This window comes from Chiloscyllium plagiosum, chromosome 32 (genome assembly GCF_004010195.1).
Source record: "Chiloscyllium plagiosum isolate BGI_BamShark_2017 chromosome 32, ASM401019v2, whole genome shotgun sequence".
Taxonomy (NCBI): Eukaryota; Metazoa; Chordata; class Chondrichthyes; order Orectolobiformes; family Hemiscylliidae; genus Chiloscyllium; species Chiloscyllium plagiosum.
The window spans coordinates 39,936,613-39,952,365 of record NC_057741.1 but is presented as its reverse complement, the minus strand read 5'-3'; the positions used below and the strand labels follow the sequence as shown (position 1 = coordinate 39,952,365).

The following is a 15,753-nucleotide window of genomic DNA, read 5'->3' as shown; positions in this document are numbered from 1 at the left end:
TGCCGTATAATAGATGCTGCATTGCACTCTTGGAAATCCAATGGAATTCAATCTCATGGAAAGAGATGATGTGAGCAGTCATTAAATCAAACTGTAATCAATAGGCTTTTGAGAGAGTTTCTCAGTCTCTGGTAACATTTGAATGAGATTGGTGACCCACTGTGTCATCTTAACTGGGGAGGGGGTGGGAGGGGAGGCTTTTGAGAAATCCATGGGATAGATGTTTCTTAACTGCATCTTGCTATTCCTTGTGCTATGATGGGTGTTTGACACCAGCTTGTCTGCCTCGCTATATTTAACTCAGGTTAATTATCAATGTTTGAGTATAAATTGCATATGAAGACCATTTTATTTTTCTAAACTCTGTATAATAAAATTTTATTTGTTCAGACCCGCAGAATGAGATTTATTCATTTCTCTCAGTAAGTACCTGGAATCTCAAACCTTGGTCTATCTTTATGAAGATGAAATTGGATTCTACCCAGCCTGTAAATGTGGTGGTCTCATTGGGACTAAAACATTGATAAACAAAAGAGTGAACAGAGGAATGGAGGGGTTCAGTAGGAGAACATTGACCTACACTTCCTCAATGTATCTCAAGAAATTGAAAATGCCATTCTCCTGGTTATAACAAACCCTGACCACAGTATATCACTCCCATCATTGTACATCCAGGATCCCTTAGCTTTATTAGGAGAAAGCAGGAGAACGGGGTTGAGAAACATATATGTTATGACCAATCAGTGCAGCAGACTCAATGGGCTGAATGGCCACACTCTGCACTTGATTTCTCATGGTTTTCAGGTCATAATTTTGAAAAAGAATAGGTGAGTTCTCCCTGGTGTCTTAGTCAATATTTCTCCCAATACCAATATCACCAAAACAGGGAATCCAGTCATTATCACACGGCTGTCTGTGGGATCTTGGGTGAAAATTGTTTGGCACACTTCCCGTGAGTACAGTCGAGAAGCATGTCAATGATTTCAAAGCATCTTGGGCTGTCCCCTTGTGTAATGAAGAATCTCTAAAAATGCAAGCCCTTCCTCAAACTGGATAATTCTTGAATTCTCAACAAAATCCTTTCTCTCAAGATCAGCTATTGAGTCAGTCAGTTAACGTTTATTTGGCATTCTCTTTGGAATTTGAAAGTGAGAAATTGGCAAAAATGACTTAATAAACTCAAAGAAAAAGCCCCAACACATTTCTGATTCATTCGAAATCCTTACCCATTGCTTTAAAGTGATCAATGGAGCTCCGAGCAGGCCCATGGTACATTACTTTGCCATTGGTCAGCAGTGTCAGGGAGTCGAATTGTTTAAACATTGAATAGCGAGGCTGGTGAACTGAGAAGATAATAGTTTTCCCTTGCCGTGCTAACCTGTGAAGAATGCATTTGGACATTTGTGAATATTTGTGGCAAAAAAAAATCCCTGAAGCCTTCTCACGGAGTCGACAGAAAGGCAACTTTCACTGATGGTGACTCACTGCTGCAGACCAGGAGACCAAATCCCACAGCAGTAGATGGTGGTTTTTAAATTCAATGGATAAACCTGGGATATAAAGATAATCTCAACATTGGTGGCCATGACAACTATTGTGAAAGCTCAACAAGTTAATTAATGTCCTTCAGGGAAGGACATCTACTACCCTTACCCTTAATGTAGGTGACTCCGAATTGAGATGATCCAGCACATCCCTGAGACCAAGGGCAGTTAGGGACAGGTAAAGAATGCTGTCCTAACCAGGGATGCCCACATCTCATAAAAGAACCATATATCTCCAACAGGCACAGTATATCTATATCAAAACAGTTCTTCCAAAGAGCTACCACAAGTGTGATGGGCTGAATCACCTCCTATTTCTATCCAACAACAGATGTGTAAAATCCTGCATAACACCATCCACCAAACCTCACTCCCACTCCAAGGGAGAGCAAACAGAGATCTTTTAAAGTAAAGGGGGTTTGTTAGGATGGATTTTTTAAAAAATCATTTGTGGTATGTGGGTGTCGCTAGCTGAGCCCAGCATTTATTGCCCTGTCCCTAGTTGCCCCTTGAGAAGGTGAGGGTGAGCTGCCATCTTGAACCGCTGCAGTCCATGTGCTGTGGGTTGACCCACAATGTCCCTTAGGGAGGGAATTCCAGGATTCTGACCCAGTGGCACTGAAGGTGATATGTTTCCAAGCCAGTTTGGTGAGTGGCTCAAGGGGAACTTGCAGGGGGTGGTGATCCCATGTATCTGCTGCCCTTGTCCTTCTGGATGGAAGTGATTATCGGTTTGGAAGGTGCTACCTAAGGATCTTTGGTGAATTTCTGCAGTGTACCTTGTAGATGGTACACACTGCTGTTACTGAGCGTCAGTGATGGAGGGAGTGGATAATTGTGGATGTGGTGCCAAACAAGCACCTGCTTTGTCCTGGTTGGTGTTGAGCTTCTTGAGTGCTGTTGGAGCTGCCCCCATCCAGGGCAAGTGGGGTGCATTCCATCACACTCCTGACATGTACCTTGTAGATGTTGAACAGGCTTTGGGGAGTCAGGAGGTGAGTTAATCTCCACAAAATCCCCAGCCTCTGACCTGATCTAGTAGCCACTGTATGTTGATAGTGGGGGATTCGGTGATGGTAGCACCATTGAATGTCAAAAGGATGGTTGTCAGATCGTCTCTTATTGGAGCTGATCATTACCGATGTTTTCGCTAAGCTGCATGCGCGTGCAGCCATTCCAAGATTCTTTGTACACTGATCATGGAATTGACTTTGGCTCGGGAAATTTCTGCTGTGCATGGAGCTTGGAGTCTATGCAGTTGGAATGCAAGTTAGAGGGAAGAGTGGGCATTGCCTTGTGTGGGGTGAATCTTCCTGATGACCTGAGCTACAGCCTCTGGCCAGTAGGTGGCTCAGTTAAATGACTGGAATCTTGCCCAGTTGCATGGCTGTCTATAGTTATAATGATTCTGGATCAGTGGTGCTGGAAGAGCACAGCAATTCAGGCAGCATCACTTGCTGACAGTGTGCAATATGAGAGATACACACCAGCACATGGTCAGAAATATTCTTCTGATACTCTCACTGTGTGGTAACATTTCTAGCTCATGCTTTTGCTGCATTTCTCTCAACTTTGTTTCATTCGAAATCCTTTAATTGATATTTATTCTGTTTTCTACCAAGGGCATTTCTCACTGTAACTGGCCAGTCAATTATGCCAAATCACTCCATGGGTTTGACAAACAAAAAATACCTATATTTTTGGCAATTACATTTCTAATGTTTAATGTAAAAGTTAAATTTTTTCTTTAAATTGCACATTTTCAAACAGTAGATTTAAATGCATTGAATTATCTGTCATTTAAATATTTGCATTAAATATATTGCATTGAGTTTTATTGTGGTCTAATGGGAGCTTCCTGTTTCTACATACAGATAGGAACATGGCTGTATATTTATATATGTGTGTATATAGGTATACACCTATATGTATCAACATGTATATAGTAGATTGCTTAACAGGATGTTGGATTTACAGCAAATAAACAGGTCATTTGACCAACTGTGAAGATGACTTCTTCCTTCCTTTTATGTACCACATATCATTGCTTCACCTCTTATTCTACTTTCTCCTTCTGCCTATCTATGGTCTTTGCCTCAACCGTTCCCTGAGATCTCAGGGTCCCCATTCTCACTACTCTCGGGCTAACACAATCGCTCCCCCAGCTCCAATGGGGGTGATTAGTGACCATCTCATTTTGATGATCATTCCTCTTTGATCCTTCTTGAGTGGCAATCATTGATGCATCTGACCCTAAATAGCAAAGCAACCCCCACCCTCCATCCCAATTAATGTAAAGGGAATGGAGTGTAAAATCAGTGAGGAGCTCTGGCTGAGACAATACAAGGCACTAGTCAGAGCACAGCTGGAATACGGTGAAAAGCGATGGGCCCCGTGTCGAAGGGAATGTAGACTGGGATCGGAGAGAGTCCAGAAAAGGTTCACTCAGCTGATTCTGGGGATGGAGGGACTGTCTAATGAGGAGAGATAGGGTAGGTCGGGCCTGTATTTATTGGAGTTTAGAACAATGAGAGGTGACCTTATTGAAACACGATGAGGAGGAATTCCTTCTCTCAGAGTGCAGTGAAACTGTGGAATCCTTTACCACAGAGAAAAAAAATGGCTGACCAACTCAATACATCCTTTGGTTCTGTGTTCCCAAAGGAAGACACAACTAACTTACCAGAAATGTCAGGTAACATAGGATTTAGAGAATGGGAGGTACTGAAGGAAATCACTGTCAGTCAGGAAATAGTATTGGGGGAATTTGAAAGGATTGAAGACTGATAAATCCCCAGGGTCTGATAATCTACATCCCAGAGCACTTAAAGCAGAGGGTCTAGAAATAGTGGATGCATTGGTGATCATCTTCAAAAATTCTATACACTCTCAAGCAGTTCCTACAGATTTGAGGGGAGCTAATGTGGCATCTCTATTTATGAAGGGAGACAGAGAACCAACCAGAAACAGTAGATCATTCTGCATGTTGTTGGTACTGGGGGAGTTCCAGAGTCCATTGTAAATGATTTAATAGCAGAGTGCCTGGAAAACAGTGACAGGATTGTATTTACAAAAGGGAAATCATGCTTGACAAATCTCCTAGATGTTTTTGAGAAGGTAGCTAGCAGAATTGATGAAGGGGAGCCAGTGGATGTGGTTTATTTGGAATTTCAAGGGCTTTTGACAAAGTCCCACATAAGAGATCAGTGTGTAAAATGAAAGCACATGGGGTCAAGGGTGATGTATTGGAAAAGATAGGAAACTGTGGCAGGAAACAAAGAGTAGAAATAAACATTATATTTTCCCAAATGATTCAGTGATGAGTGGAGTACTTCAGAGATCGGAGCCCAGCTATTCCCTAAATATATTAATGTTTTGGATGAGGGAATGAAATATAATATCTTCAAGTTTTCAGATGACACAAAACTGGATGAGCTGGGAGAAGGATGCAGAGATGCTCCACTGTGATTTGGATAAGCCAAGGGAGTGGGCAAATACATTCCAGATGCAGAATAATGTGGATAAATGCGTGGTTATCCAATTTAGTAGCAAAAATAGAAAGGCAGCTTATTTTCTGGACAGTGATAGACTGGGAAAGGGGAGGTGCGATGGGATCTGGGTGTCCTTGTACACAAGGTGCTGAGAGTAAGTAGCTGTAGCAGGTGGGGAAGAAGGTAATTGGTACACTGAGCAACAAGGATGTGTTGCTGCAATTATACAGGGGCCTTGGTGAGATGACATCTGGAATACCGTGCACCGTTTTGGTCTCCTTATCTGCGAAAGGATGTTCTCGCTATCAAGACAAGATTGGGCTGGTAGGACTGATGTATGAAGAGAGGTTGAACTGGTTAGGATTATATTCCCCAGAGTTCAGAGGAATGAGGGGGATCTCACAGAGCTCCCCCGTAACAGGACCAGACAGAGTAGATGCAGGAGGGATATTCCTGATGGTCAGGGAGACTAAGACCAGGCTTACAGTAGTTTACAGGTTAAGGATATGGGGTGGGCCATTTAGGACTGAGATGGGGAGAGATGTCTTCACCCAGAGAGTGGGGAGCCTGTGGAATTCTCTGCCGCAGAGAGCGGCTGGTGTCAAAAATATTGAATATTTTCAAGGAGGTGGTGGATGTAGCACCTGGGTTAAAAGGGCCAAAGGGTGTGGGAGAGAAAGCAGGAAAAGGGGACTGAGTTGGATGATCAGCCATGACTATACTGAATGGTGCAGCAGGTTCAAAGGGCCGAATGGCCTACTCCTGCTCCTGTTTTCTATCTTTTTATGATGGAGTACCACTCTCCTGCTTTTTCCCCATTTCCCTGCACTACATCACTCTCCAAATACCCATCCAATGTCAGATTGAAGACCACAATGGAACCTGCCTCCACCATATTTCCAGGCAGTACATTGAAGACCCTAATCACACGCTGGTGATAAGGTTTCTTCTCACTTCACCCTTGCTTCGCTTGCACTTCACTTTAAATCTACACCCTCTCATTCTTGTTTCCTTTTACGAGCAGGAACAGCTTCTTCCTGTTTACTCTGTCCAGCCTGCTCATGATTTTGAAAATCTCCTCTTGGCTTCCTTCTCTTCAGGGTCAACAGCTCCAACCACTTCAATCTCTCCTCATCACCGAAGCTTCTCATTCCTGGAACATTCTAGTAAACCACGTCCGCTCTATGTCCAGGGCATTCCCGCCTTTCCTATAATGTGGCGGTCACACCTGGGCATGACACTCCTGCTCAGTCTCACAAGTGTCTTGTACAAGTTCAACATCACCGCCTTGCTCCTGTACTCTGTGCCTTTATTAATAAAGTCAAAGACACTGTGTACTTTATTAATGGCTCCCTCCCACCTGTCCTGCCACCATCAGTGATCAGTGCACATATACACCCAGCTCCCTCTGCTCCCTCACCCCTTTTACAGCGATTGCACCCTTTCCTTTATGTTATCTTCAATGTACTTCCAACCAAAGTGCATTGCCTCACACGACTCTGCATTGACTGTCACCTGTCACCTCTCTGCCCACTCCACCAACATGTGGGGTTCCACACTATCCTCCAGTCAATTTACAAAGCTTCCAAGTTTAGCGTCACCAGAAAACTGTGAAATTGTCCCCTGCCAACTGTGATCCAGATCATTAATATCATTATAAGGCCAATCATTAATACCACATCAATAGCTGCGGTTCACAGTGGCCTTTTGTTTTTGATCAGACAGCAGCTCAGGAAGCTGGAGACAAGATCGAACACTCTGGGGAAGAATTCCGAGAGAAGGACATCTTTCATTTGACACTAGTACCTTCTCAGTAACTGCAGAACAGCATTTGCGTTACTAGTATCCAAACCACTTGTCGGTTCATCCAGGAAGAGAACACCAGGATCCTTCAGCAGCTCCATCGCAATACTGGCTTTTCTTTTCTCTCCATCAGAGACACCACGAGTCAACGATGTTCCAATCTGGCAAAAACAGCAAAATGTTTCGGAATAAGTACTGGCCTAACTAGCAATACCTGCATCCCATGTGCAAATAAATAATTGTTAAAAACCTGATTCTCAAGATACATGATACAAGGTTAAGGCAAAATGGAACTGCAGGAGCCAGTTCAGCCCATCGTGATAGTATCAGCTGGGTAAAGTGTGACAGGAAGATACCCATGAGTGGAGACTGTGGGGGGGTGGTGTAGGGAAGGGTCAGAGAGCAGATCATACTCAGCTACTCGTTCTCAGGAGAGGTCTATCAATCTAGTAACCCTCCCAGACCTCAGCAAAGCAGAAGATTCTGGAATGTGTATCCTGACTAGTATCACCAGGTTTATTCAAATCTAGACAATGTGTTGCTGGAAAAGCGCAGCAGGTCAGGCAGCATCCAGGTAACAGGAGAATCACCGTTTCGGGGATAAGCCCTTCTTCAGGAATGATTCCTGAAGAAGGGCTTATGCCCGAAACGTCAATTCTCCTGTTCCCTGGATGCTGCCTGACCTGCTGCGCTTTTCCAGCAACACATTTTCAGCTCTGATCTCCAGCATCTGCAGACCTCACTTTCCCCTCAAATCTAGACAACCCTTTAAATCTGTGTGCTCTGCTTCCCAATCCTCAATCAAATCTCCCCCTCACCCTCTCCCCTTCAAGGTAAACAGTCCCAGCCTTTCCAATTGATCCATGTCACCAAAATTGCTTATCCCTGGAACCATTCCCGTGAATGCATTTGATTATCCTCTCTAAAGCCTTAATGGAAACTTCATGTAAAATGTAAATTTACATCTAAATTTAAATGTAAACTTACATCCTTCTGAAAGTATGGTGCCCATGATTGGATGTAATCCTCCAGTTGAGGTAATTCCAAAATGCTTCTCATCTAATCAGGTGAATTGGCCATGCTAAATTGCCCAGAGTGTTAGGTGCATTAGTCAGCGGGAAATGGGTCTGGGTGGTTACTCTTCGGAGGGTCGGTGTGGACTGGTTGGGCCGAAGGGCCTGTTCCCACACTGGAGGGAATCTAATCTAATCTCATCTCATCTCATGCTCTATGGGACTTTATTTGCTTTGTTGGCCACTTTAAAGCGACCTTCATTGTTTGATGCATTCGCCCTGTGCTCCTCCTGCTCCTGCACTTGCTGGAACACAGAAAACAGGAGTAGACCATTCGGCCCTTCCAGCCTGCTCCACTATTCAATATGATCATGGCTGACCATCCAACTCACTCCCCTGTTCCCACTTTCTCCACCATACCCTTTAGTCCTTTTAGCTCTGAGAACTCCTTCCTGAAAACGTTCAATGTTTTCACCTCAACTGCTTCCTGTGGCAGAGAATGCCACAGCTTCCCCACTCTCTAGGCGAAGACATTTCTCCCCATCTCCATCTTTAGGCTGGGACCCCCTGCACCTGGATTCCCTGCTCACTGAGAGCACCCTTCCTGTGTTTACCCTGTCTAGTCCTGTTAGAATTTTACAGTTTACAGTGAGAGCCCCCCTTATCCTTCCAGAATTTCATCTTCATAGTTTCATCTCTTTAATTTTATTCAGTATTGTCCCTCTGTTTCCTCCCAAAATAAATCGTTCACCATTTCTCTGCATTAAATTCCATTGAACACAGACTGTGTGTTTCACTAACTTGCAAATGTTCTGGAGTCAATTAATATTCTCCAGAAGCTCTCAATATTTTCACGTTTCGAGTAATTTACAAATTTTGAAGTGATGCCCTGAAATCACAAAGGTCACTGGGTCACAAATAAACATCCAGAAAAGCAATGGCTCTAATATTGACATCTGGCAAACTCTATACATCACTGCACTCAGAAAACCCATCGTTCACCAGGACTCTGTTTCCCATCACTCAATCAACTCCACAGCCAAGTTACCAGTGTCCCTCTTATTCCAAGGATTTCAACTTTGTTGAGACAACTGCATGATGCAACAACTGATCAAGTGCCTTTTGGAAGCCTTTGTAAAACAAATTGGTCAATTCCACTTTGCAACGTTCTCAGTTACTTCATCAAAAAACTCAGTCGAAATTAGTTAAACTGACTATTTGCCTTAGCAAACCCACACTGGCTTTGCTCAATACACCTACATTTCTCGAAGTTCCTGTTAGTTTTGTCCTTACCATCGCTGTGGTCAGTGAGGTGACAGCCAACATTCAGTGGTTACCTCTCCTGAATCTGAGTCAGGACGTTATGGCTTCCAATGCTGCCCCAGGGATGGGAACAGTTTGGAGGGAGGACAGCACTGTCAGAGGTACTGCCTCTCAGAGGGTAGTTTAAATTGAGCCCCTCATCTTTCCCTGAAGGGGACATGCAAGTTCCCAACAACAGCAGCGTTTGGCCAATATTTATCACTCAATTAAAATCACAACATCAGAGTGGCCATGAGAAGCATTTGTAATAAAATTAGGAAGCAGAAAGAAATAGCTCCGAGAGATGAAAAGGGTTTTGAACTGAAATGCAATCCTTGGTGGTGTGGGTTTCCAAAGCTACTGGATTCTACCCAGTGAGAATACAATGAGGGGATGGAGGGGATCTGCTTTCACTTAATGTAATTTAATTCAGCTTGATCTAAGGGTCTCTCTCACAACCTGACAGGGCACAACGTTTGAGGCACAATGTTTGAGGCACATCTTGCTATTTGCACCAAAGTTCAGACCATCCCAGTGGATCATAGAGTCTACAGCAGGCCCCATCAAAATACAGGAACAGCGGCAATGTGCATTTCTGTAGCACCATTAACATGGCGAAGCACGTCAAGATGCCCCATGGGTGCATAAGGAAAACTGACAATGAGCCACATGAGGGGACAGAGGGACAGGTGGCTAAAGGCTTGGTCAAGGAGTCAGGTTTTGAGGGGCTGCATCTGAGGGGAGAGGACAGAAAGAAATGGCAAGAGGTTCAGGGCTCAGACAGCTGAAGGTTGGTCCTGCGAGGGATGCCTTAGCCTGAGTACAAGTCCACACTGGACACAGACATCACACTCCCTGAAGCATGGTGTCTGAGTGAGGAACTAGCCCCAGTGAAGATGCTGGTATCAATGCTAACAGAGGAGCTAGTAACGTGAACAACTCCACCAGGGACCTCATGGAGGAAGTAACTCTGAATCAGAGTCAAGTCACATGAGTCCATACAGCAGACAGGAGGAACAGTAATGTATTATAACAGAAGGCAGCAAAATAACCAGACAGGACTCATCATTTTCGCCAGTCACAAGCTGTACCCTAGAGTTCTCTATTTTACTGAGTCCAAGCTCTTCAATAAGTTTATTGATTCGTTTTGTTCTTTCAGATTTGGTGAGATTCTTAGGCAGCCTCAGTGCAGCACAGAATTCTAAGTTCTCTCTCACAGTCAGAGTCCCAGTCATCATGTAATCCTGTACAATGAAAGAGGTTTTCATTATGTGAAGAACAGCACATTCAGAAACACCAATTACTGCATCATACAAACACAGGGAATGCCAATTATGAAACAATTACATTGAAAGCTGTCTCATGAGGGATGTGACAAAATGAGAAATGCATATCCATCAATTTGAATGGATTTAAAAAATAAATTCATTCAGGGGATCAGGGGGTCACTGGCTGGTTCAGCATTTACTGCCCATCCCTAACTGCCCAGAGGGTAATTTAAGAATCAGCACATTGCTGTGGCTCTGGAATCACTTGTCAGCCAGACTGGATAAGGATGGCAGATTTCATTCCCTAAAGGACATTAGGATAATTGAATTAAAACCTGGTTTAGCTCCCCAAACTGGCCTGTGCGAACATCAGGTCGGGTGTGTTTGTTTGAGTTTGTAACTTGGCAATGCTTCAGTTTAAAAATCCTTATCCTGGTTTTCAAATCCCTCCATGCCAGCAACCACCTGAGTCTCTACACCTCTCGAAGGTGAGTGTCACTCAGAAGGGGTGCTATTCCCATGTATCTATGGCCTGTCCTTCGAGATTTCTAAATTGAAGTGGTTGTGGGTTTGGAAGGTGCTGTCTAAGGGTCTTTGGTGAATTTCTGCAGTGCATCTTGTGGATAGCACACACTGCTGCTACTGAGTGTCCGTGGTTGAGGGAGTGGATGTTTGTGGATGTGGTGCCAATCAAGCACCTACTTTGTCCTGGATGGTGTCAAGCTTTTTGAGTGTTGTTGGAGCTGCCCCTCTCCAGGCAAGTGGGGAGTATCCCATCCCACTCCTGACTTGCGCCTTGTAGATAGTGGACAGGCTTTAGGGAGTCAGGAGGGGAGTTGAATTCTCAGCCAGTATCAATGTTCCAAAGCAGCTAGATTAGGGTTAGAATCGTGGAGTCTTTACAGTGCAGGAGGAGGCCATTTGGTCCATCCAGTCCATGCTGAGTCTCTGTACAGCAATCCAGTCAATCCCTCAGCTCCATACTATCCACCTAAAAGTTAGTCACCATGCATTAAAACATAATTCATAATATTACAGAAGACCAGATACATATAGGGAAGGTATAAAAAAACAGGAATTGTTGGAGAAACTTAACAGCCTGCGTGGACAGAAAAACAGAGTTAACATTTAAGTCTAGTCTGATCTCCAGATAACAAGGTACTTAGAGAGTGAAGTGTCACAATTCTCACATATACGACGTATCCAGCGATGCAGTTGAAGTTTGTTGGTTGCTGGACACCATCAACGAGGACCTCCCCACTAAACCCTGAGGGCTCTTTCCTCGCAGCCAGAATGTCCAATAACCTGGGACAGACAGAGAGAGAGAGAGAGAGACTGTAAGCAGCTAACCTTCGCCTGTACTTACACAGAGCCAGGGCTGAGACAAATACCAAGACACTCACGTGGTTTTCCCACTACCCAGGGGGCCCATGATGGCATTCAGGCCAGGCTTCATGATCCCACTGCAAAACAAGGAAACACGCAAACAGTAACACACATGTGCTCATGTACACATACCAAACACAGGAAACATCAGCTACACGCAGTGCTCTCAGGCCAGCCCTTTTTGACAACCATGGCCCTCCATAATAAAGCGAGCAGGTCCGCTGGCCAATCCGGTTTGTCCAGCTGCAGTCATACCTCCTTGCTCCTGCACCCAAGCCCTTTCACACTGAAAACCTACATACCATCCGCCTTCCCATCTGCTCACTACATCTTTCAGTGACCAATGTACAAGTCTACAGTGTATAATCATGTGCTATAGAGTGCATAAACATGTGGTATACAGTGTATACCCATGTGCTATACAGTATATAATCATGTGCTATACAGTGTATAACCATGTGGTAGACAGTGCATAACCATGTGCTATACAGTATATAATCATGTGCTATACAGTGTATAACCATGTGGTATACAGTGTATAACCATGTGCTATACAGTGTATAATCATGCGCTATACAGTGCATTACCATGCGCTATACAGTATATAATCATGCGCTATACAGTGCATTACCATGTGCTATACAGTGTATAACCATGTGCTAAATAGTGTATACAGTATATAATCGTGTGCTATACAGAGCATTCCCATGTGCTATGCAGTGCATAACCATGTGCTATACAGTGTATAATCATGTGCTATACAGTTAGAACCATGTGCTATACAATGTATAGGAGAAAGTGAGGTCTGCAGATGCTGGAGATCAAAGTTGAAACTTTATTGCTGGAACAGCACAGCAGGTCAGGCAGCATCCAGGGAACAGGAGATTCGACGTTTCGGGCACAGGCCCTTCTTCAGGAATGTGTTTATTGTGTACAATGTATACCCATGTGCTATGCAGTGCATAACCATGTGCTATACAGTATAGAACCATGTGATATACAGTGTATAATCATGTGCTATACAGTGTATACCCATGTGTTATACAGTATAAAACCATGTGTTGTACAGTGCATAACCATGTGTTGTACAGTGCTATACAGTGTATAATCATGTACTATACAGTGTATAACCATGCGCTATACAATGTATAACCATGTGCTATGCAGTGCATAACCATGTGCTATACTGTGCATAACCAGGTTCTATGCAACGTATAATCATGGGCTACACAGTGTACAACCATGTGCTATACAGTGTATAATCATGTGCTACACCGTGTATAATTATGTGCAATACAGTGTATAATCATACGCTATACAGTGCATATCCATGTGCTATACAGTGTATAATCATGTGCTATACCGTGTATAATTATGTGCAATACAGCGTATAATCATACGCTATACAGTGGATACCCATGTGCTAAACAGTGCATATCCATGTGCTATACAGTGTATAATCATGTGCTACACCGTGTATAATTATGTGCAATACAGATACCCATGCGCTATACAGTGTACAATCATGTGCTATACAGTGCATAACCATGTTCTATACAACGTATAATCATGGGCTATACAGTGCATAACCATGCGCTATATAGTGTATAATCATGTGCTATACAGTGCATAACCATGTTCTATACAACGTATAATCATGGGCTATACAGTGTATAACCATGTGCTGTACAGTGCATAACCATGTGCTATACAGTGTATAATCATGTGCTATACAGTGTATAACCATGCGCTATACAATGTATAACCATGTGCTATGCAGTGCATAACCATGTGCTATGCAGTGCATAACCATGTGCTATACTGTGTACAATCATGTGCTATACAGTGTATACCCATGTGCTATACAGTGCATAACCATGTTCTATACAACGTATAATCATGGGCTATACAGTGCATAACCATGCGCTATATAGTGTATAATCATGTGCTATACAGTGCATAACCATGTTCTATACAACGTATAATCATGTGCTATACAGTGTATAATCATGTGCTATACTGTGTATAACTATGTGCAATACAGTGTATAATCATACGCTATACAGTGGATACTCATGTGCTATACAGTGCATATCCATGTGCTATACAGTGTATAATCATGTGCTACATAGTGCATAATCAGGTTCTATACAATATATAATGATGTGGGCTATACAGTGTATACCCATGTCCTATATTGTGTATAACCATGTGCTATACAGTGTATACCCATGTGCTATTAAGTGCATAACCATGTGCTATACAGTGTGTACCCATGTGCTATACAGTGCATAACCATGTGCTATACAGTGTATAACCATGCGCTATACAGTGTATAACCATGTGCTATAAAGTGCATGAGCATGTGCTATATAGTATATAATTGTGTTCTATACAGTGTATAACCATGTGGTATACAGTGCATAACCATGTGCTATACAGTGTATAATCATGCACTATACAGTGCATTACCATGTGTTATACAATGTATAACCATGTGCTAAACAGTGTATAATCATACGCTATACAGTGTATAACAATGTGATAAACAGTGTATAATTATACGCTATACACTGTATATCCATGTGCTATACAGTGTATAATCATGTGCTATACAGTGTATACCCATGGGCTATACAGTGTACATCCATGTGCAGTACAGTGCATAACCATGTGCTATACAACGTATAACCATGCGCTAAACAGTGTATAATCATACGCTATACAGTATATAACCATGTGCTATACAGTGTAGAACCATGTGCTATACAATGTATACCCATGTGCTATGCAGTGCATAACCATGAGCTATACAATGCACAATCATGTGCTATACAGTGTATAACCATGTGATATACAGTATATAATCATGTGCTATACAGTGTATACCCATGTGCAACACAGTGCATAACCATGTGCTATACAATGTAAAACCATGCGCTAAACAGTGTATAATCATGTGCTATACAGTATATAACCATGTGCTATACAGTGTATACCCATGTGCTATTAAGTGCATACCCATGAACTATACAGTGCATACCCATGTGCTATGCAGTGCATAACCATATGGTATACAGTGCATAACCATGTGCTATACAGTGTATAATCATGTGCTATACAGTGTATAACCATGCGCTAAACAGTGTATAATCAAGTGCTATACAGTATATAACCATGTGCCATACAGTGTATAACCATGTGCAATACAGTGCATAACCATGTGCTATACAGTGTATACCCATGTGCAATACAGTGCATAACCATGTGCTATACAGTGTATAACCATGCGCTAAACAGTGTATAATCAAGTGCTATACAGTATATAACCATGTGCCATACAGTGTATAACCATGCGCTATACAATGTATAACCATGCGCTATACAGTGCATACCCATGTGCGGCCTGTGCCCGAAACGTCGAATCTCCTGTTCCCTGGATGCTGCCTGACCTGCTGTGCTGTTCCAGCAATAAAGTTTCAACTTTGATCTCCAGCATCTGCAGACCTCACTTTCTCCTATGCAGTGCATAACCATGTGCTATACAGTGCATAACCATGTGCTATACAGTGTATACCCATGTGCTACACAGTTTATAACCATGTGCTATACAGTATGTAATCATGTGCTACACAGTGTATAACCATGTGGTATACAGTGCATAACCATGTGCTATACAGTATATAATCATGTGCTATACAGTGTATAACCATGTGGTATACAGTGCATAACCATGTGCTATACAGTATATAATCATGTGCTATACAGTGTATAACCAGGTGCTATACAGTGCATAACCATGTGCTATACAGTATATAACCATGTGCCATACAGTGTATAACCATGTGCAATACAGTGCATAACCATGTGCTATACAGTATATAACCATGTGCCATACAGTGTATAACCATGTGCAATACAGTGCATAACCATGTGCTATACAGTG

General features: G+C 42.8%; 1 protein-coding gene across 1 annotated transcript in view; it reads right to left on the bottom strand.

The window, feature by feature from the left end:
- LOC122539266 (broad substrate specificity ATP-binding cassette transporter ABCG2-like) overlaps positions 1-15,753 on the bottom strand; it is a 25,031-nt gene that overhangs the window by 6,892 nt on the left and 2,386 nt on the right. Inside the window, exons 2-7 of the mRNA XM_043673968.1 lie at positions 11,825-11,884; positions 11,612-11,726; positions 10,245-10,397; positions 6,842-6,999; positions 1,227-1,378; positions 482-512 (exon numbers count right to left, since the gene is read on the bottom strand). Of these exons, the coding sequence (XP_043529903.1) occupies positions 482-512; positions 1,227-1,378; positions 6,842-6,999; positions 10,245-10,397; positions 11,612-11,726; positions 11,825-11,884 (669 nt within the window). The remainder of the gene's footprint in view (positions 1-481; positions 513-1,226; positions 1,379-6,841; positions 7,000-10,244; positions 10,398-11,611; positions 11,727-11,824; positions 11,885-15,753) is intronic.